Source organism: Tiliqua scincoides, chromosome 11 (genome assembly GCF_035046505.1).
Source record: "Tiliqua scincoides isolate rTilSci1 chromosome 11, rTilSci1.hap2, whole genome shotgun sequence".
NCBI classification, from domain to species: domain Eukaryota; kingdom Metazoa; phylum Chordata; class Lepidosauria; order Squamata; family Scincidae; genus Tiliqua; species Tiliqua scincoides.
Window position 1 is genome coordinate 12085037 of NC_089831.1, and position 22454 is coordinate 12107490.

A 22454-nucleotide genomic window follows, 5' to 3' on the forward strand; every position below is an offset into this window, starting at 1 on the left:
CAAGTATGCAGGAGAAGCTCAGTGACCATTAGTGATTACAGCCTCACAGCCATGTTAATTCATTATGCAATGTGTTGAGAAGCTCCTGTCACAATTTGGGCCCCTCCTTCCTAGATCAGCCTTTTCCAATTCCTATTGCACAGCTGTTCACCCCGGCTGTTTTTGATTCATCTTTCTACTAAACCCACCTATTGAGGGTCTATATTTCACCTCCTGCATGTCATCTGTGAATCCTTATGAGGAAATACATTTGCTCTTCTTTAACCCATTTCTGCCCAGCCCACAGGTGTACACGTTTGATCCCTGTTGCGTACATGCAATGTTGGACAGAAATGGCTTAGTTGCCATAAGACGCTTTGTTGATATGGTGCAGTGCATTCCAGATTTGAGCAGCTAGAAAGGAAGATCAAGAAAGATATGGAAGCCACTTAGTGCAGAGGTGCCTATTCCACAGAGGTTAGTAGAACTGATGGACACATATTTTAACACACTGCCTTAAAAAAAATCTGCCTAATCTGCTAAAAGATGCTAAATCCTTCACAGGTATTTGTTAATGGCTCACCTTGTTTTATGTCTGACAGATACCCAGGTGTTGATGCTTAATGCATGCAATCTGAGCCTTCAGGCAATTGAAATTCAAGTCCCTGTCCCTCCAATGGTGTTACCTGAGAATACACAAAGAGTCCTGTCCCCCCTTCAGAACTATATGGCACTTTTGTCAGTGGTTCTTTATGGCAATTATAGAGTACTTAGAGGATTGGCCTGTGTGAGCTTCTCTGAATGTCTTTAAACATGATTGCCTCTTTTCCTTTTTTTTTTTTTGCCAGGCTTGTTTCAGCATTGCAGTGATGCAAAGGGCTCCATGTTAACCTTAGGGTTGCCATCAGTATTAATCTGGAATCACCGAGGTCACTTACTTTGGACGTCACTTTTCAATATTTCCTTTGGAAAAAGATGTGGGAAATAATTTTTACTTGGGCTGCAATTCATCAGCGGAACTCCTTGCCACAGGATGTGGGCATGGAAATACATCGTCACTCCACCCCACTGTTTCTTTGGCTATAACTTTTGATAGAATAGAAATATTTTAATGTGGTTTGTTTCAATGCATTCTGCATGAAATTATGCATCGATTGATACAGGACTGTTGGCAACCTTCAGTCTCGAAAGACTATGGTATTGCGCTCTGAATGGTGGTTCTGGAACAGCGTCTAGTGTGGCTGAAAAGGCCAATTCGGGAGTGACAATCCCTTCCACACTGGGAGCAAGTGCAGTCTGTCCCTGGTCTGTCTCCCTGGCTATGGGCCTTCCTTCTTTGCCTCTTTGCCTCAGTCTGTTGGCCAAGTGTCTCTTCAAACTGGAAGAGGCCATGCTGCACAGCCTGCCTCCAAGCGGGCTGCTCAGAGGCCAGGGTTTCCCACTTGTTGAGGTCCATTCCTAAGGCCTTCAAATCCCTCTTGCAGATGTATCGCAGTTGTGGTCTACCTGTAGGGCGCTTTCCTTGCACGAGTTCTCCATACAGGAGATCCTTTGGGATCCGGCCATCATCCATTCTCACGACATGACCGAGCCAACGCAGGCGTCTCTGTTTCAGCAGTGCATACATGCTAGGGATTCCAGCATGTTCCAGGACTGTGTTGTCCAGAACTTTGTCCTGCCAGCTGATGCCGAGAATGCGTCGGATGGCATTATTCCTTAAAACTGTGATTTTAACAATTTGGCCAGTGGTGGTGTCGTCGTCCCCCCGTGCATGTCACCAGGTTCAGCCTGCACCCTCTGCAGCCCCCTGGTGATGCCACTGTGTACCCCACATTCCTTCCCACTAGGAAACTCAAATCAGCTTACAAAGCTCCATTAAAAACAGTCCATACCATTCATGCAGCAATTATAAACTTCAGCAACCAAAAATGTCAGCTCTACAAATGCTTACTTTGGTAATACACGTGAAGTGCTTTGCAGAATGAACTTTCCAAAAATGAAATATTATTTGCAGGTTAGTACCAGAGTTGGACTAGTGGTCCAACCATGGGAAGTGCCAGCAGAACATACATATTGCTGGTGAAGTTTTCTACGAAGCACTTTGCAGCAGCACAAACTGCCTGACAGGGAGGACAGAGCCATCTTGCATGCACCAGCGGATGTCAGGATGACTGCCAGTGCAAGTAAATCCAGCACAGGGAGTGGGACAGGGCAGGGGTGAGCAGGGGATGAGTGGATTGAGCATGGGAGGGCCCAGAGCAAGTTCAGCAGCATCTGCTGAATCCAAACCCCCTTCCCCGGCCTGATCCACCTGCACAGGTCAATGTGAACGCTTGCAGGTGATATCACTGGCATAGGTCTGAGATGACCCATAGAAACTGCTGGGGCTAACCCCAGGGTAAAGGGACAAATACCTTAAAAAAAAACTCATTTAAATCAAACTACAAATAATTGCCACAAGACCCAAGAGCAGAACAGCAGATACCTTGTAAGAAAAGGGCTGAACCTGTAAAATTCAGATGCTCTTGTTAAAAGGCTGAGGTTTGTCTACAAAGAAATGTCTTCAGGCCCCATCAGAAAGCCTCTAAGCTTGGAGCAACTTGTAGATTTCCATAAGATTGTCCAAACAACACAGTCCTGGAATGAGCTGGAATCCCTAGCATGTATTCACTGCTGAAACAGAGACGCCTGCGTTGGCTCGGTCATGTCATGAGAATGGATGATGGCCGGATCCCAAAGGATCTCCTCTATGGAGAACTCGTGCAGGGAAAGCGCCCTACAGGTAGACCACAGCTGCAATACAAGGACATCTGCAAGAAGGATCTGAAGGCCTTAGGAGTGGACCTCAACAAGTGGGAAACCCTGGCCTCTGAGTGGCCCGCTTGGAGGCAGGCTGTGCAGCATGGCCTTTCCCAGTTTGAAGAGACACTTGGCCAACAGTCTGAGGCAAAGAGGCAAAGAAGGAAGGCCCATAGTCAGGGAGACAGACCAGGGACACACTACACTTGCTCCCAGTGTGGAAGGGATTGTCACTCCCGAATCGGCCTTTTCAGCCACACTAGACGCTGTGCCAGTACCACCATCCAGAGCGCGATACCAGAGTCTTTCGAGACTGAAGGTTGCCAACGTGGTGCCACTAATGAGAAGGCCGTGTGCTGGGATCACATGGCTGTGTCTCCTCAGAATCCATTTGAGGGATCATGTGCTTGACCACTGCCCTGTAGGAAAGCTCCCTGCACATAGAAAACTAGCATATTAGGGAGGATAATTCTAAACTTGCTTTCTGTGCTGGGAGCTTGGAAAATCTGTGTTATGAAGAGATGATCCTTGTGATTGAAGAGTTGGATAGCCCTTCAGTCTGGCCATGCTTCTGTGACAAAGCCTCTTCCCATGGCTTGGTCTGCAGTGGGTCAGCCTGCTGTTCCTTTCCCTTTGACGTGAATCCACAAAGCAAACTGCTTTTGTCTCCCTCTCCTTTTCCCCGTCACAGTTTCTCTCCAAAGTGCACAGTTGGTTGTGTAAACAGGCAGGGGAGAGTCCCCAGCTGTTTGCTGCTGTTCAAGGAAATTCTCCCAGCAGCTGTCATTTTCTCCCCCTCTTGATGGACATCCAAGAACTGCATTTTCTCATTCCTGGCAGTCACACTCTGGATGCCCCTGTTTCGGGGACAACCTAAAACCCCCTCCCTATTTTCAATCCTGTGCTTGATAGATGACTGTCTCCATTGTGTTCCTGCTTTGTCCTTCTGGGAATGCCTGGTTAAAATGCGGTTGGTGTGAGTCACTGTTCTTCAAGTCTTGATTCTCTTTCTTGGCAACATGTCTCCAGCATACAGGGCTGGCCCATCCGTGCTGTCACCTGTGGCACTCAACCTCAGGCATCTCAGTGGATTGGTGTGGGGGGGACGGGACACAACTGTCCGGCCAGCTGCCTCCTCTGACACTCTAGCCCAGGGGTGTCCAAAGTTTTTGGCAGGAGGGCCACATTGTCTCTCTGACACTGTGTTGGGGGCCTGGGGAAAAAAATAATTAATTTACATTTAAAATTTGAATAAGTTTACATAAGTTTACATAAATTAATATGTTAAAGATGAACTTATATGAATGAATGAAGGTCTTGCAATAGCTCAAGGCCTATAAAAGGCCTTGCACAAAGCAAGGCTGACCTTTCATTTGCTGCCACTACTGCATCACAGACGTGAAACAATAAGCAGTGGAGGGAGCCCTCAACCCACAGCTCACGCAAGAGGTCAAACAGTCACCCTCACACTGAGAGCAGTTGCATCGGGCCAGTGTGGGCTCCCACAAATCTCCAGAGGGCCAGAGGCTCATTGGAGACTTGGGGCTCCCTGAGGGCCACATTGAGAGGCCTTGAGGTCCGCAAGTGGCCCCAGGGCCAGGGTTTGGGCACACCTGCTCTAGCCCACCTTCTCTCCTTCACATTTCGTCTTCTGCATTCACGCAGAGGGCCAGGGTGCCTCTTGCTGAGCCTTGCTCAAGGCCTTGCTGAGGTCTTCGCTATCCCAATGTAATTGAAATCAGAAGTTCTGCACTTCCAAGTTTCATGGCAGTATGCAAGGAGCACAGTAAGGGTTTGTTGTAGCTCAGAGGCAGCAGACCTAAGACAGCTTCAGGTGGCGTTCCAGGAAACGCCACCCCTGCATACTGGAGCCAAAACTTCCTGTATCTGCACCTTCTTGTTGACCATGTCCAATCCTTTGCTTTCCTCCAGAATCTAAGACAGCTTGTCCCCTCCATTTTTCAAAAGGTCATGTATTCCAAAGTTGCAGAACGGTGTCCTTTCTCCCACTTTCATCGTCATCTCTTTTGCACCACCAGTTTAAAAAAAAATGCTGTGAGAGGTGTGTAGAAGGAGCAGGTCAAGCAGATTCAACTGCTCTGATTACTGTAACAGGAATACAGGGCTAAAGACAGAGACCAATTGAAACGGCTGCCTCCCATAAGCACTTATGACCTCATATACGACTCTCTCAAACACACCTGCCGCAGTGCATGTCATCTCTATGACAGTCCTATGTGTCAAAGCAATACTGGGATCGTGCTGTACATCTCAATGCAAATGTTGGTCCAGGAAGTGGCATTGCTAAGGGGTGTGGGCCACACCAGGTGATGCGCATGGAGGGTGGTGACACCACTACTTGCCAACATTTTAAAAATCTTGGTATTTTTGAACACCCTTGTGTTGTATATCATTTGATGCATAATTTTATGCAGAACGCAATGAAACAAATCATGTTGGAATGTATCTATGCCATCAAAAGTTACAGTCAAAAAAATCAGTGGGCTGGGGCAATGGTGCATCACCACACCCACTGCCCAGGGCATTGCTCCACCCACTGTATGTATGGGGATGACGTGCTGGCCTCCTGTATGGAGGTGACACAAACCCTTGTGCCACTGGGTCCAGGGCACAAAAATGGGAAGAAGACAAATTCCATTTTTGAGAATCAGAAGGCAAGGGATCGAGAACAAGATTGCTGATACCATCGTGCCCTTATAAGATCTGTAGTGCGGCCACATTTGAAATACCATGTACAGTTCTAGATGACCGGTCTCAAAAACAAACTGGAAAATGGGCGAAGATGGGACAACCAAAATGATCAGGGGCTGGAGAGCCTTTCTTACACGGAAAGTCTACAGCACATGAGGCTTTTGAGCTGAAAGAAAGGGTGGCAACAGGGAAAGGAGAACGCCCCTGAGGCGCATAAAATGGCGCATGGTGTGGAGAATGAGAAGCCTTTTGTCCCCCTTGTTCACAATGCCAATGGTCACCTAGCGAAACAGGTTGGTGAGCGACTTAGGACAGGCAAAAGGAAGCACTTCTTTCCCACTGCGCATGATTAATCTATGGGATTTGTGGCCCATAGATGTAATGGTGGCTACTAGCTTAGATGGCTTTAGAAGGGGATTAGACAAACACAGAGATAGGATAGGTCTCTCAGTGGCAATTAGTCATGACGCCTACCCGCTTCTTCCAGGATCAGAGGTAATTTGCCTCTCTGATTATCATTTTCTGGGAAGCAAGGCGGGGGGGGGCTAGGGCTTGGGTTTGCTTTCCTGTTCATTTAGTGCGCTTCCCAGCAGCAGCTGGTGGGTCACTGTAGGAAAGAGGATGCCTGACTAGAAGGGCTTTTGGCTTCGCCCCGCAGAGCTCTTCTTATGTCACTTAATGCCTCCCCCCCCATAAAAATAATTAAAAAAAAAAAAAGATAAAGGGGGGAGCATACAGTCTTTTCCTGTCCCTCGGGTGCCCCAAAGGGATATGCAGGGAGATCAGGTCACCTGATTCAGGTGCAAGGTAGCCTCATAGTTGAGTATGTGCTAGTAGGGTGGGATGGAATTTGGCTTGTTTTGATGGAGCCACTGCACAAGCCCCCATCTCCCCCCAACACATACACAAGGAATGTGGGTTCAGTCCCTCCTGGAAAGTCTGCTGCTAAGGTGGTTCCTCCTCCTTCCTCCTCCTCTGTCCCTGCGGAATTACTGGAGGCTCCCAGTGTGAAACACTGTCTGAATATGCAGTAATGCAGGCTGCTCCTGGCTCAGAGGCAGGCCCCAGGGGTGAGAACCAGACACAGCTTTGTTTATCTGCAGAGGCAGATGTGGATTGAGACTGATCAACCCTGTGGAACTTGGTGGATCTGGAGAAAGGAGGCAGTGAAATTCCTCCTTTCTTTCCCCGGGGATGCCTGTCCCACCTCCTTCTTTGCCAGCAGCACAAACAGCACAAGGAATTTGGGATTGGAATCAACTCTCTCGGTTGTGATTGAAGTGTGTTCACGTTGCAAGTGGTGGTGCGTCCATTCTGACATGCAACCATCTCAAAATGAGAAGATGGTCCATGCATAAATGTGTCCCTGCAAACTGGACTTAGAGGCACTTTTTCAGGGTAGGGGCTCTTATATGGGAAGGGGAGAGAGAGACCAACTGTGCTGATTCAGGCCAGCATCTCATCTTTTAGGACAAATTCATGGAGGGGCAGGCAGGACTGGCCATTCTGGTGCCTGAAGCAGTGGACCAGATGCTGGTCCCTGTTACAGGGTCATATAGTAGGCTCCCCTCCACACTTCTGCTTTGCTTCTTCCTTTTTCCAGTCCAGGGTGTGGCAGGAGGAGCAACAGCCGGGGGTGGATGGAATTTGGTGCCCTGCCCAATCAGTTGCCTGAGGCAATAACCTCAGTTGTCCTTATCGATGACCCAGTCCTGCTGGACAGATCTATCAATGGCTACTAATCATGATGACCGCATGATCCTATGTCAGGATGGGTTGGAGGGGAGTCATGGCAGGAGATGTACACCATTAGTCTCTTGCTTGTGGGCTTCCCAGAGGCAGCTTGCTGGTCACAGTCAGAAAGAAGCAGGATGCTGGGGTGGTTCTTTGCCTGATCCAGGAGAACCTCTTCTTCGGTTCCTTTTCCAATTTGCTAGTGACTCCTTTGCAGTCCTTTGGGACTCTAGCCTGTACAGGGGATTGCTCAAAGAGCTCTTTGGGGAAGGGAACTCTTCCATGTATTTTGCTATGTAAGCAGTTCTGTGAACCTTTTGCTTCTGTTGAAAAGTGGTACATCAATATCAGTACCCAGAGATGATGATGATGATGATGATGATGATGATGATGGCAATAAAAAAAAATCAGCCCACGCACCAGCTAGAATGGCTTATGACTTTGGACTGCCTTCATTTAAAAAAAAAAAAAAATTGAGGAGTGGCAACGTGATAGAGGCAAACAAAAGTGGAACATAAATATTACCTTAACTAGAACTGGTGCGATCAATGGGTTCAGCGATGGTGCCTGAGTGTTCTGCATCCGCCTCCTCTTTTGGGGGCATTAAGGGCAAGATTCCCCATATCTAACCAGTTTTGACGATGCAGTGGGTAGTAAAGAAGGGGAGGAGGAGGGAGAGCTTACTTCAAATGGGAATTTGCATGTGCAAAAGGAAAAAAAAAAAAGGAGGGCTGAATTTGGCTGGTATTTTAAGGGCCACCTTGGCTCAGGCTGAGCTGAGATGATGATGATGATGTATATATTGCTTTTCATCAAAAATTTATTCACACAGTGGCTTACATAGCCAAAGAAATAAAGAACTGGTTCGGTGTCCCTCAGAAGGTTCACCATCCCCCCAAAAATAATAACAATTTACAACTACAGATCTACTATCCCTGTACTTGGGTGCACATTTTCACATGAATTAGTGTACCCAGGTCCATTTTTACAGATCGACAATCTCAGTGTCCACAGGTACACTGTACAGAGATTGTACCATGAACATGGTATGGAACATGGAATGGAACATGTAAAAAAGTGAACCCAGATACACATACTCACTTTATTTGCACCCAGGTAGAATTCAAGGTGCAAACCGCCCAAGGGAGGATCTGACTTTGTATACAGTACTGGGAATGGGATGCAAAGCATGTCTATAGGTGTCATAGCTGGGGAAAGCATCCACAGCTTGCGAACGTATAGCAGGGCCTACGGGAAAACCATGCAAGTTGGCTTCCTGTGACAGTTCCACCGTGTGACATGACCCCTAACTCAACTTTCTCACTTCTCCTTGGGACAATTAGCTGTTTATGAGTGCAAATGATCAGGCCTGGTCTGTCTTCCCCTCCACAGTCCATTGCTGAGCCACAGAGAGGTGTCTGGATTCCCACCTCCCTTGATGACAAGGCTCTGGAGAGGCAGGGGCTTCGTCCCAGTTCCACAAACATCCACTACACAAAAGGATCCCAGACTTGAGATCAAAGGGCATGACCCCCTGCACAGTCAGGGGCTTTAATCTGGGGGATGGGGGACATAAAGAGCTCTTGAAGGAGATGGAGGGAAGAGAATATATCCTTCCAGCTTTTGCTTGGTGGATTTTACTACGCCTGTGGATCAGGCAAGCAGAACTCTAACTGTCTCTGTTTATCAAGGACAGACAGTCCATGTTCCCCACCCCCCAGTCTCTGCTAAATCACTCTCTTCCTTTTATCAATATTTTGCCTTTTGGAGAGTTTATCTTTTATTTTTTACTGTCCCTAATAATCACTCTCCCCCACCCCTCTTCTATCTATAGTTTTGCCTGTTGGAAATTAAAATGTGAATATGAATTTCTAAAGCTGTTATGCTTCAGGTTCCCCCCCCCCACACACACACACACCATCCCAGAATATCCCAGACTATCTAGAACTTAAATATCTTCAGTGAGATACATCCTGTCAATTGACACAGTTTTTCAAACAATGTTGTTTAGGTTTTTTTTTTATGTACAGATTGGGCATCCCCACTGGCGTAGCTAAGGATCATGTACCCCGGTGCCAAGCTCAAAATGTTGCCCCGGAAGTGATGTCACAACCAGAAGTGATGTCACACCCAGACTTTTTTAAAAGTGAAAATTGGGAGGAACCCACCTCCTCCCCCTAGCAGCTCACCACCCACTTGCTCTGCTGCCTCACTCCAGTTAGTGGCATAGCTAAGGCATCTATCTGCAACCTGGATTTTGTAGCCCCCCTTGCATGACAAAATCAAATTTAATTAAGTAAATACATAAAAAGTTATTGGTTCCATGCTGAATCATAATAGCATCTCATTGGCACACAGAACAGTCTCATAGGTCAGTTTGGAGTTAAGCAAATCCACTTTTTGTTCCACAAGTCAGTTGTGTTTTCATTTTCTGGTTAATTGGCCATAACTTTTGATAGAAAACAGATATTCCAGTGCCGTTTGTTTCATTGCATTCTGCATTAAATTACCTTTCCAATGATATATAACTTGATGGTATTATTCATACTTACCAAGAGTTTCACAATTTTGGTCCCTAGTGACCTAGTGACTAGTGACAAGCTCAGCTTCTTGTCCTTCTAAAGCTTGATGCCCTGTGCAACTGCTATTCTCTGCACCCCTTAGCTACACCACTGGGCATCCCTTATCTGGAATTTTGAAATCCAAAATATTCCAAAAACTAACTTTTTTGACTCCTATCATGATGCCACAGGTGGAAAATTCCACCCCTGACCTCATGTGCCAGGCTGTACAAAATGCACAAAGTTCTTTAAAATATTGTATAAAATTACCTTCAGGCTATGTGCATAAGGTGTATATGCAACATAAATGAATTTTGTGTTTAGACTTGGGCCCTATCACCAAGTTATCTTCAAGTATCCCAAATTTGGAAAAGTCCAATATCCAAAACACTTCTGGTCTCAAGCACTTCGGATAAGGGATGCTCAGCCTGTACCCCTTTTCCCACAAGTACCCACCTTTAGTGGGTACAACCACTGCCACCAGAGAGGGCAGCTCTGCAAAGGAGCGGGTGCATTGCTCCCCCCCCCGCCCATTGGTGTTTCATTCTGCACCCTCTTTTTCCCAAAGGTGCCTGCTTTGAAAGGGTAAGCAGTTACACAACCCCATCTTTTCCATTGGTACACCACTACCCCAGCTATGGTCAGTGCCAGATAGGGGCACGTGCTGCCTGTCATACTGGGAATTACCACTAGGGGTGCCACTCCTACTGGTGAAAAGCATTGATCTGAAAGATAGTTTTTGTTTTTTGGTTGTTTTGTTTTGTTTAAATCCGTAATAGACAGCAACATTTGGCACACTGGAAGCCCAATCCATGTCTACTCAGAAGTATTCCCCATTATAGTCAATAGAGTTTACTTCCAAGTAAGTGTGGATAGGATTGCAACCTGCCTCAGGTCCCAGGCGGTCTTGGATCAGCCCTTTGCGGAGATTCCATCTAGCCACTTTGGCATTGATAGATCGATTGCCCTTTTGTCCCATCCACTTTTAAAAAGGCATTGAAAACAGTGGCCATCACCCCTTCTTGTAGCAGTGAATTCCATAAGTTAATTTTGCATAGCACGAAGAAGTACCACCTTTTTTGGCCTGTCCTGAATCTAATGCCAGTGGGTGTTCTAGAGAGAGAAAAATAAATCCCCCAATTATAAAATTGCTTCCTTTTCCTTCCCAATTTCCTTCATATGATACATTATTGAAGTGCCTTTCCACAGCATTTTTTTGCCCAGGGTAACAGAGTCCCTATATCATAATAATACCTGGAATTATTTGCATTGTATACTCTGAGTAGGCAGGGCACATGTATTTGTACGGTCTTGGCAACCAGGACGTTTGGTGCTGGCCACTCAGTCGAGGGCACCACTGACAGCAAAGAAGAGGTGTCCAGGATGGAGACTGAGGGCCTTGCTCAGGAGTGCAAAGAGAAATGCAAGCAGCCTCAGATGTGGCCAGGGGAGTGGGGGTTAAACCACCCAGCTTCCTCCTCCTGCCTTCACACATGCTCACAGAAGGCCCTTAAACTGAAGTGCCCAAGGACCCAGTACAACCTGGCACCTACACAGATTTTTTTTTTACCTAAATAAATCCTGTGGGTACAGCCAGGATGGGACCTCTCAGACACCAAGAGGAAAGGATTACAAAGAGAAGATGCCACAGTTGAAAAGCCCCTGCTCCCAGGTAATGTCAGAAGAAAGACCTATAAGGAAAATACTCTAGCTCAGGGGTGTCAAACTCATTTCATACAGCGTTTGGGGTGCCTTTTGAGGACCAGAAGTGACATCACTAAGCAGGAAGTGATGTCATGAAGCAGATGATGGCCAGAAACAAGCACTTTGTTTCTGAAACAACAGATGATGGCCAGAAACAAGCACAGGGACCACAGGTAGCCACCCTCACAAGGGCAGATGCCTACCCTTTACTGAGCACCTCATTGGCTACTAGGGTACCTTTATACACTAGCAGCTCTGGTCTCCACCTTGCCTCTTCCTGCTCTTGCCCTGGTGTACATATAGCTCCCCTCACAGACCCTGATCCTGCCCTCTCTGCTGGCAGGTTGCCGAGGCTGTCTGGCCACATCGTCAGACTGAAGACTTCTTTATTCAGGAAAGCTTTTGAGGTCTTATAAGGGCGGCTTTTATAAATTATGTCTTTTACTGCGTGCTTTTAATCTGCTGCTATGTATTTTATCTTGTTTTAATTGTTTTTAATTTTTAATGTTTATTTGTATCTTACTTTGTTTGTATTTTAAATTGATTGTTAGCCGCCTTGGGTGCCCTTCTGGGAGAAAGGCGGAATACAAATCAAATCAAAAAATAAATCATCAGCCCATTACGTTGTAGGAGTAGGGCTGTCTATGACCCAGGTGCCTTGCAGTGGGCCTGGGGGTGGTTGTTGAGTCGGGCACTGATTGCAATAGCAGGCTGGGCTCACCCCAGTTGACCTAGCAGCAGCTGTGTTACTATTCCAAGGAGGAGGTTATGCCCGAGCCACCTGGAATGGGCCTAGGCAGGTCATGGCAAAGACCACCAACTGTCAGGGGCTCCGCCGTACGGTGAGGACTGCCCCAGACAGTATTCTTTGCTATAATTCTTACAAGGACCCTGCAAGGTAAGTAAATATGATTATTCCCATACTGCAGAGGGCAAAGACCGAGGCAAAGCTGCCTATGGCTATTTGGTGAGTTTGTGGCAAAGGTGAAATGCAAAGCAAAAAAATTCTGAGTCACAAGCCAACCTCTTAGCCACTGCGCTACACTGCTTCAAAACGGGGTCGCTTCAAAAGTTCCCCCCTTTTTATATCTATCTCAATTCTGTCCCAGCTCAGTCTTAGTTGAGTTTTTTTTTTTTTTTTATTGAACATATGCATTTAAATCCTATACATGGTTTGCAAAATCCCTGTTACCGAATGTGTGTGAGGCTGTGGCAAAGAAGGAAGCGTGTTTCAAATTTGATTTCATTCTCGCTCAGGATTTGGTTTGACTGAACAGTTAAATAATCAAACAAGGGAAACAAACAAAGCTTGGGCAAAAAAAAAAAATGATGCATATATTGTTAAAGGCAATCATATAGATGGAGATTCACCATAGGACAAGCTGTAAGGATTCTGGGTACTTTTAAACATTCCTGGCCTAATCCTATCCAACTTTCCAGCACCAATACAGCCACAGTTTAGCCTCAAGTTAAGGGAACAAACATTCCCTTACCTTGAGGAGGTCTCAGTGACTGCCCCACCACCACGGGATGCAGCACATGCCCCGTTGACATGGCTGGATCAGTACTGGAAAGTTGCATAGGACTGGGCCCTCAGTCCCTAGTATAGGTTAAATTCTGCCATGCTCTAGCCAATGTGGACTAGACTTAGGCCACTGAGAATAAACAAGGAAGAGCTTTTGAACCAGCAACAATTGCTAGGAATTGCAGTAAACTCTTGACCCACATAACACAGGTTGGACAGGCATTTATTTGGGTGGATACACTCGGATAAATTCATGAGGCAAGAGATTCTCTCTAGTAGTCATGCTGAGCTATGATATCGAGTTTCGAGTCCAATGCTTCCAGCAGAATCCCCACTGGGGGAGAGGATCTCTGGGTATCCTTCTGGGTAGGGTGTTGATGGTTCTGTGATTCCAGACATGATTGTGCTACAAAGCCATAGGCTTCCTCCTTCCCCATGCCTTCAATTCTGGGATTTCTGGCCACCTCCCAGTTTAGGGGCTCCTTCCAAGGAACACTGCCAGAATTCCTTGAAACTGTTGAAGGTTATTGAGGCCAGGGTCTTCAGAATCTGGCACAAAATGTTCTCCATGAAAAGACAGGCATGCACCTACCTTCCCAGCAGTTTCCATAAAACATATCATTAGGTTATACACAAAATACAGGTCTTTCAGGTTATAGTGCCCACTGGTGGTGGGACTTGGTGAAGAGCTGTCGGTAGATAGCTCTTGTGGAACAGATTGCCGAGAGAGGTGGTGAATATCTCCCTCACTGGAGATATTCAAGCAGAGGCTCGACAAGTACCTGTTGGAGATGCTCTAAGAGGATTTCCTGCCTAAGGCAGGGGGTTGGATTAGATGACCCTTTCAACTCATATTTATATTCTATGATTCTAGACACCCAAGCAAGGTCATGTGGCTTCAAACGATCTGTGGGGACCTTCTTAGGAGCACTGTAAGAGGCCACTAAGAAAGAGGTGTCCTGACACCTCCTCTACCCCTCTGCCTATCCCACCTTCCATTAGGAAGTGAATTTTGTGGCTAAGTTCTCAGAGGGCCCAAGAGAAAGAGCTTGATCTCCTTGTGGTGGGGACTCTTATGTTCATCTACAGATGATGGCCTGCCCCTCTCCCCCCGCAAGAGGGTGAGCTACTTCAGGTCCTGGGACACTGATTGCTGGAAGTCCCAATAGTCAGTGAGTCAAGAGCCACGCACGCCTTCAGTTGCAGCCACATTCCTCGATGATCATGTCTTCATGGTGACGGACCATCACTTCTCCTTTCTCATAATACAGCATAGACAATGGGCTCAACCTGACCGGGGCACAGGCTGGACAAGGTACTCGGTTTGGCTGGTATAACTTCAACAAACTCTGTGAGGAAGAGGGGGAAAAAATAAAAAAAAAATTTAAGAGGAAAATGTACATCTATCAAAATAATAGAAGCTATTTGGAATAGGGAAAGGTCTGGTTAAAACAATGCATGGGACCTAATCCCCTTTGAAAGAAAGCCTTTCAACTTTCTGACTTGCCCTGGGGGAGTTTTCAGGATCACCAAACCTGTATCATTCTTAAGTGATCCTGTAAAATTTTCACTTCCATTCTCCGCTTCCGTTTTGAATTCTGGGGGTGGCAAAGGCAGGTAGATAGAATTGTGTGGCCCTCCCTAACCTGCCAACTGCCTCAGGCAACTTCTTCAGTTGGCCTCCAGGATGAGCCAGCCTTGCTGTTTTAGCTTTTGTAATGTTCCCCTTACCTATTGTTTTTAGAAGGTGATGGAAGGGCATGATTTAACTAAAATTGGAGGGGGTGCAAAGCACTAAGTTTTGCAGGGAACCTCACTGTGCAAATGCCTCCGTCACCGAATGGCTCAGACGGGGAAGGGCACTTGCATGCCATGGCCTGGCTCCATACAAAGCTTTGCAATCCCTCTCGCTATCCATTGAGCCACACCACTGAAGAAGAGCAGCATTTGTAATGCTCCCTCACTCGGGCAATAAGAAGGTCTTGGGCCAGCTCTGTCTCTGCAGACCCACTTCCATGCAAAACACATTTTGGAATGTGCCCCTCTGACCTGGATATATGCATGATTTGTTGGCTTGAAGGTCTCATCCACAGGCGATGGGCACTCCCCTGCGCACCGGTAGGCATTGAACTTCTTGGGGTACACGATCCAGTCCCCCCAGTCCGTCTGCTCAAAGTCCACTATCATGTCCACCCTCTTGCACAGGGAGTGGCCTTCATTTCCAAAGTGGGCCAGGGGGATTTCGTTCGCTTTGCCCCTCGGCTTCTGAGTCTTGTGCCGGCGGTGCCGGCGGCTTCCAAGTGTGGTGGAGGTGTTGTTGAATGTGACGTGTTTGGACAGTTCCACAATCCGAATGAGACTCGGACCCCGGGAGAGCTCCACTGGTGACTTGTCTTTGGAGAAGACGACCAACAGCACCCTGTTGGTCACACTGTGAGTGACCACGTGCTGTGACTGTTGGAAGACATCGTGTCCCCATTTGCCCTGCGCTCCGCGGGCTACCCTGGCACCACTGATCTCCGATTGGGTCCCCTCCTCCTGCTTCTGAGCATCTGAAATGTCCCCACCAGAGGGTACCTCTTGGTGAAGCCAGCTCCGGAGCATGCTGGTGACATTGAATACTTTCCAGGAGGAATGACCAGAGCTGGCAGAGGTACTGACAAAAGAGCCAAGGAAGAGCTTATCTGTGCAGGACCTGTTCCCATGGCATACTTGGTTGTGACTGTGGTAGAGGTGGACAGTGGCGTTCTTGGCCTGGGAGAATGACAGCAGGTGAATCCGGAGTTCCGCCAGCCTCACTTCATGGCTGCTGGGAATGGACGTCATGTCAAAAGAGAAGTCCCAGTGATCCCCAAACTGGGAGCAACCTAGAAGGCAACAGAAAGCCACTGGTGGTAACGAAAGGGGCAAAACAGTAGTCTTATGAAGATGTTATTCATACCATTCAAAAGGATGCATGGGGGGGGGAGCAAGAGTGCCCTGATAACCCCCCCCTCCCCATGCCAAAAAGCTCCACTTCCAGGCACCATAAGCACAGCCACCAAATGCTGCATTTAAGGAGAGATCCTCCCCCTAATTGCCAGTGTGGTGTAGTGGTTAGAGCAGAACTTCAGGGACCTGGATTCAAATCCCTTGTCAGCCACAGAGCTCTCTGGATGACATTGGTCCAGTTGCTCTGAATCTGAACCTAACCTATTCCACAGGCTGATGTGGGAATTAAAGGGGAGAAGAACTGGACGTGCCTTCCTGCGCTCCTTGGGGGATGCACGGGCTATAAATGCATTATATAACCACAGAGAGCATCTTTCCCTGTCTACAGCATTTACCACTGCAAAGGTTGTATTCGTGGGGGGACTTACTAATACACTCTCACTCCCTCCACCATCAGTCTGTTCAGTGATAAATTACGTAGCCAGGGAGAGGTGCTCCTGGTGATTGTGGGTTCAATCCAAGACAGGGGGGTGGGGGAGAAGCAGTGCAAGTTTTGGTGCATCTGTACAAACCCTTGGCTGGGACATAGTCATTATCTCTCAGCTTAATCTACTTTGCAGGGTTGTTGGGAGGGCAAAAGGAACCATGTACAACACCCTGGCTCCTTGGCGGAAGGGAAGTATAAAAATAGATAGATAGATAGATAGATAGATAGATAGATAGATAGATAGATAGAAAGAAAGAAAGAAAGAAAGAAAGAAAGAAAGAAAGAAAGAAAGAAAGAAAGAAAGAAAGAAAGAAAGAAAGAAAGAAAGACTTCCTTGGTTCCAATTTCATATTTGCTACAAACCTCTACATGGATTTAGGTGTATCTCCCTCCCAGCCTGTTCTTTAGGGCTGTTCAGAGTATAAAGAGATATCTTAATCCATACTGAGCCCTAAGGATGAAGTTGGAAGGAATCTAACAATGCACTCCTATGACTTCTGCACAATGGGAAATAGATCCCACTATATTCAATGGGGCTTACTCACAGGTAAGTACACACAGAATCACAACCTAAGGGTGCTACCAAATGCAGGCTTCAATCCAGTTGAAATTAGTCACGTCTAAGAGCGCAATCTGAACTGGAACTTGAGCCAGAGCAGATTTCCTGTGCCGGCTCCCAAGTGTTGCAAACATGCCACAAAGGTACATTTGCTCCGACTCGGGAGTTGGCTGGGCCAGCAAGGAGGCCCACACCGGCTTGGCAGAGCTGGATCCAGCTCCTGTGCTGGCCTACTGGGATATATTTGCACTGGGTGAAGCAGGGGTTGGGAGAAGATGGCATTCTGGGGGGTGGGGAAGAGATGTTTTGGGCAGGGGGAGGACTGAACGGGAGGTGAATTGGGGCCAGGAGTGGGGTGGGATCAGCATGCCAGATTCTAACCCCTACTTCGGTGTCTTGCTTGGATTTGCTCCAGATAAGCTGGTGCAAATCCAAGTAGCCTCATAGGACAGGCTGGGGCTTGACATGGGGTAAGGGGAAAAATATTCCCTTATCCCAAGATGACCTCCAGCTGCCTCCTAACCTATGATGGGTACAGCACAAGCCACTAAGGCCTGGCAGATTAGGATGAGCTGTAAGTGGTTTTAAGGGCACTTACATCACCAGAAGGCCAGGCATCAAAGGCCAGGCGCTGCCAGGGTGGCTCTTGAACCCTAATGGTAATACTCCCTGCTCTCCCCCCCCCCCTGCAACCTGGCACCAGCACTGTTAGTCACAACTAACTTTTGCCAGCCGTGTGGGGTTGAAACATTTTCTTACAGCAAAATTACAAAGGATAAGATCACAGGATCCAAAGCACCAACAAGCTGGATGACATCACTGTGATCTAAATGATACCTGCCCCTGAATGTTATCTTGTCATTCTAGCTAATTGGTTAATTAGGTTACGGATGTTCAAAGAGCAGAGATACTCGGATCTCATTAAAAGGCAATGCGATTTGGGCTCTTAACACCCACCATCCCATTAATGGAATCCATCTAGTCCTTTGTAGCTACAAAGGGTATTAGACACTCATTCAGGACTTCAGAAGTTTGCTTATCAGCTTTTGAAGTTTGAACAAAATACCAAAGGGAAATCAATTGGCACTATTCATGTAAAAAAAAAAAATCTATATACTTTTCTGCCTCAGGAAGTTGAAAAGATTTGAAGGGCAGGCAGGGAAAAATGGAAGGATTCCCCAGGATGGGGAGGATGGTTGGCCTGCTTCTCAGGATGAATACTGTGGCAAAAGGTTGACCAAACTGGTCCCAGTTATGGGCCAGGGAAGGAGCAGCTAGAGGGAGACTGCTTCCTCTCTCCCTACAGATCTACATCAACTATCAGTTACCTGGACCTGCAAAACCTGTACAAGTAAAGGGCCAGTGGGGAGGAAGACTACTGAGTTGTGTGTCTCCCTTTCTAGAAGGCTCCTTTAGGATCGGGAACCCCCTTATATTCCTTTATCATGCAAACTTCCTTAAGAACATTCTGCTGAAAAAGTGGGACAGGCTCATCCTCCTCTACTTTATCCTCACAACAACCCTAGGAGGTAGGTTCTGGGATGGAGACAGGCCTGGTCACCCAGGGAGCTTCATGGCTAATTCAGGTCTCAAGCATGGGCCTAGTCTAGCACTCCAACCATTAGTATTAGATTTTTAATACCATTAGTATCTAGTATTATTGTTATTATTATTATATAAGACTTCATCACAGCCTATGCGGGGCTGGTTATATCCTGCAGTTCAGGATCTAGCCAAGATCCTGGCAATCACAGAGATATCTTTGTAGGATCCTTGCTTTTCTAAGCAATACTGGGTTTTTTTGGAGGTGGTGTACTTTGCTCAAGGCCAAGAATGCCAAGATTTCCAGGTATTGCTCCAAAGCTCTGATGCTTATTATTGTTGCATTACATTACAGCATGCCAGCTCTGGAGAGCTCAGTTTCCCTGGTGCAGATGATGCAGTAGCTCAGAGGGGGAACACCTGCTTTGATCTAGCATCAAGAAAGGTGCCCAGGGAATGGACTGTTGAGCAGGTCAATTTTCAGCCCAGCTTCTCAGCTTTCCTCACTACTCTACCTTGTAAAAAGATTCTGTGAGGTTCTCATTCCATAAGAACATAAGAACAGCCCCACAGGATCAGGCCATAGGCCCATCTAGTCCAGCTTCCTGTATCTCACAGCGGCCCACCAAATGCCCCAGGGAGCACACCAGATAACAAGAGACCTCATCCTGGTGCCCTCCCTTGCATCTGGCATTCTGACATAGCCCATTTCTAAAATCAGGAGGTTGCGCATATACATCATGGCTTGTACCCTCTAATGGATTTTTCCTCCAGAAACTTGTCCAATCCCTTTTTAAAGGTGTCCAGGCCAGATGCCATCACCACATCCTGTGGCAAGGAGTTCCACAGACCAACCACACGCTGTGTAAAGAAATATTTTCTCTTGTCTGTTCTAACTCACCCAACACTCAATTTTAGTGGCTGTCCCCTGGTTCTGGTGTTATGTGAGAGTGTAAAGAGCATCTCCCTATCCACTCTGTCCATCCCCTGCATAATTTTGTATGTCTCAATCATGTCCCCCCTCAGGCGTCTCTTTTCTAGGCTGAAGAGGCCCAAATGCCGTAGCCTTTCCTCCTAAGGAAGGTGCCCCAGCCCTGTAATCATCTTAGTCGCTCTCTTTTGCACCTTTCCACTATGCACTATGCACCTCTCTTTTGCACCTTTTCCACTTTCCACTATGTCTTTTTTGAGATGCGGCGACCAGAACTGGACACAATACTCCACGTTGGGGGAGGTTCCAGGTTGATCATCTGTTGCCTGGGGACCTACAAAATCCTTGAGAGTCAACCACATAAATCAGTGTTCTTCATCCTTGGGAGTCGGGACCCCAGTGAGGTTGTGAAGTCTCAGTTGTGGGAAGTGGTGGCAACTTCCAGGAATGGAAAAGGTTGAAGACCACTGGATTAGAGCACCACTGGGTAAAGCGGGAGGCAACTGGTGTCCCCTTTCAGATCCCAGTGTCCCAGTCCTGCTCAGATTCTTAGCAGTGGTGCTAAAAGAGCTTTCACTACTGCTAGGCTTCATGGTAGCTTTTTCTGCTCTCTCTAATAAGAATATTTGGTTACAGTGAACAGTTCTGGGAGAGCACTATAGGAGTGGGGATGGGCAGATAGGATCCTGGGGGCAGGATCGGCAGTGGGATCCCAAGTCTCATACTTTATTTATTTATATATTGGGGTCGTGCAATATATATATATATTGGGGTCGTGTACAAGGACATCTGCAAGAGGGATCTGAAGGCCTTAGGAGTGGACCTCAACAGGTGGGAAACCCTGGCCTCTGAGTAGCCCGCTTGGAGGCAGGCTGTGCAGCATGGCCTTTCCCAGTTTGAAGAGACACTTGGCCAACAGTCTGAGGCAAGAGGCAAAGAAGGAAGGCCCGTAGCCAGGGAGACAGGCCAGGGACACACTACACTTGCTCCCGGTGTGGAAGGGATTGTCACTCCCGAATCGGCCTTTTCAGCCACACTAGACGCTGTGCCAGAACCACCATCCAAAGCGCAATACCAGAGTCTTCCGAGACTAAAGGTTGCCAACAACGTATTGGGGTCATGGCACAAAAATGGTTGAAGACCACTGATATAGGGGGTTCTGGGTTCAATGTATTTCCCGGTATGGCAATTGACAATACTGGACAAAACTGACAGTGGTCTGACTCAGCCCAGGCAGCTGCCTTCATACCTAGAAGAAGCTACAGTCTGCTATTCGACACAGACACACCTGCTTGCTCTTAAGATGAAGCCCTCCCAGGTGAGAGGATTTTCCTTCCCCTCCCCCCCCCCCAAGGAAACCTGCCAAGTGAAAGTTGGACAGAGCGGCAGGGGAGAGATTCCGCCAGTCTCTGATGTGGGGCTGCATCCCAGGAAGGCCGCCTTAGCCTCCCTCTCCTCCTCCATCCACCCCCCCCCCCGCAGGACCCTCAATAAACAAGAGAGGCACTTTTGTCCTGCCAAATGTCAAAACATTGAGATGTAGATTGGCCCTCCTTGGGGGGTCCCCGCTTCACAGACGTCTGAGACCACCATCCCCAATCCACAACCTGGCGAGCGGAGAAAGGGGCTTCCTTAAGCCTGGGGGAGGAAGGGGGGCTGCGAGGGGGACTTCCTTAAGCTGGGGAGAGGAGGGGGGGCTTCTAGCTGTCAAAGTGCTCCTCCCCAGACCCAGCTGCAACAAGGCACAAAAAAGACACCAAGAAGCTCCCCCAAAAATGGACCCGGAGAAAGAAGGGGAGGGGGGCAAAGAAGGACCCCCACCCAGGCAGGACTTACTGCGAGCCACCAGGCTGAGGATGCAGTCGGATTCCTGCAGCGCCGAGGCCTCCGCTGCGGGCTGGTCCCGGTGATTCCCGAGCTGGAGGGACCTGTAGAGTTGCATCATGTACATCGGGTACCTGTGCGCCGTCTGGAGGTGCCCGGATGGGCTTGGAGGGGCGGCAGGCAGTCCCTCTGGTTGGGAAGGTCCCTCTTCCTTCTGCTGGAGAAGCTGCGAGCCGGCCAGGCGCAGGAGGGCGAGTGCCCAGCACAGCAAGGCAGCCGCGCTCCGAGGAGGCATCCCTGCGGATGGTGCGCGTGAGTGTCCCTCGCAGAGAGCCTCCGATCGTCTCCCCTCCGCGGTCTCCGGCTGGTCCTCTCCTCTCCGCGCCTGCCAAGGGTCGCTTTTTATACCTGCTCCGGCCAGCCTTTGATCTCACCCAGCTGTCAAACGGGCCCTCGGCAGCTTCTCGCCTTCCCTCCACCCCCACCCACGCCCCATTGAGCACCAACCCGAAGTGGGATGCACCCTTCAAGCGCTTCTGCTCGGAAAATGAGCCTGATCCGGACGGGGGGTGAGCCACGCGTGCCCGCAGGCACCAGCACACACACCGCCACCCCTTTCCTCCCTCCCTTCCCCAGGCTCTGATGCCTTTAATCTCTGACACTTTGATGGGGAGGGGGAGAAATCCAGAATGGGGTGCCAATGGGTCCCCTGGCAGGCTCTGATCGCTTTTAATTGGGGAGACTGAGTTGTGAAAAGGGGACTTGAGAGATGTGATTTGTGTCTACATCCAAAATTCATTCATTCATTCATTCATTCATTCTCTCCCTCCCTCCCTCCCTCCCTCCCTCCCTCTTTCTTTCTTTCTTTCTTTCTTTCTTTCTTTCTTTCTTTCTTTCTTTCTTTCTTTCTTTCTTTCTTTCTTTCTTTCTTTCAGTGGGGGGGGGCAGTAAAGAGGCCTCCTCAGGGAACATTTGTTCCCTTACCTCGGGGCTGTATTGTGGCTGCATAGGCGCTGGAAAGTCAGATAGGATGGGGCCCAAAGCCTCTTTCAACCCCTTTAAGGTTCACCCATTTATTTCCACCTAAAGCTTTCATGGTCTCCAGTCCCCTTCATCAGATGTGTGGAGTCCAACTCCAAGCATATACCTGCCTACTGGGGACTTAT

At 48.0% G+C, this 22454-nt stretch overlaps 1 protein-coding gene across 1 annotated transcript; it reads right to left on the minus strand.

Annotated features, from left to right (window-relative positions):
- Positions 1 to 14210: 14210 nt before the first annotated feature.
- On the minus strand, positions 14211 to 21418 carry NODAL (nodal growth differentiation factor). Its single transcript, XM_066639557.1, has 3 exons — positions 21301 to 21418; positions 15064 to 15881; positions 14211 to 14363 (listed from the first exon to the last, which is right to left on the minus strand). Exons 1-3 carry the CDS (start codon positions 21413 to 21415, stop codon positions 14211 to 14213), a joined length of 1086 nt encoding a protein of 361 aa, XP_066495654.1. The 5' UTR covers positions 21416 to 21418.
- Between the last annotated feature and the right edge of the window lie 1036 nt (positions 21419 to 22454).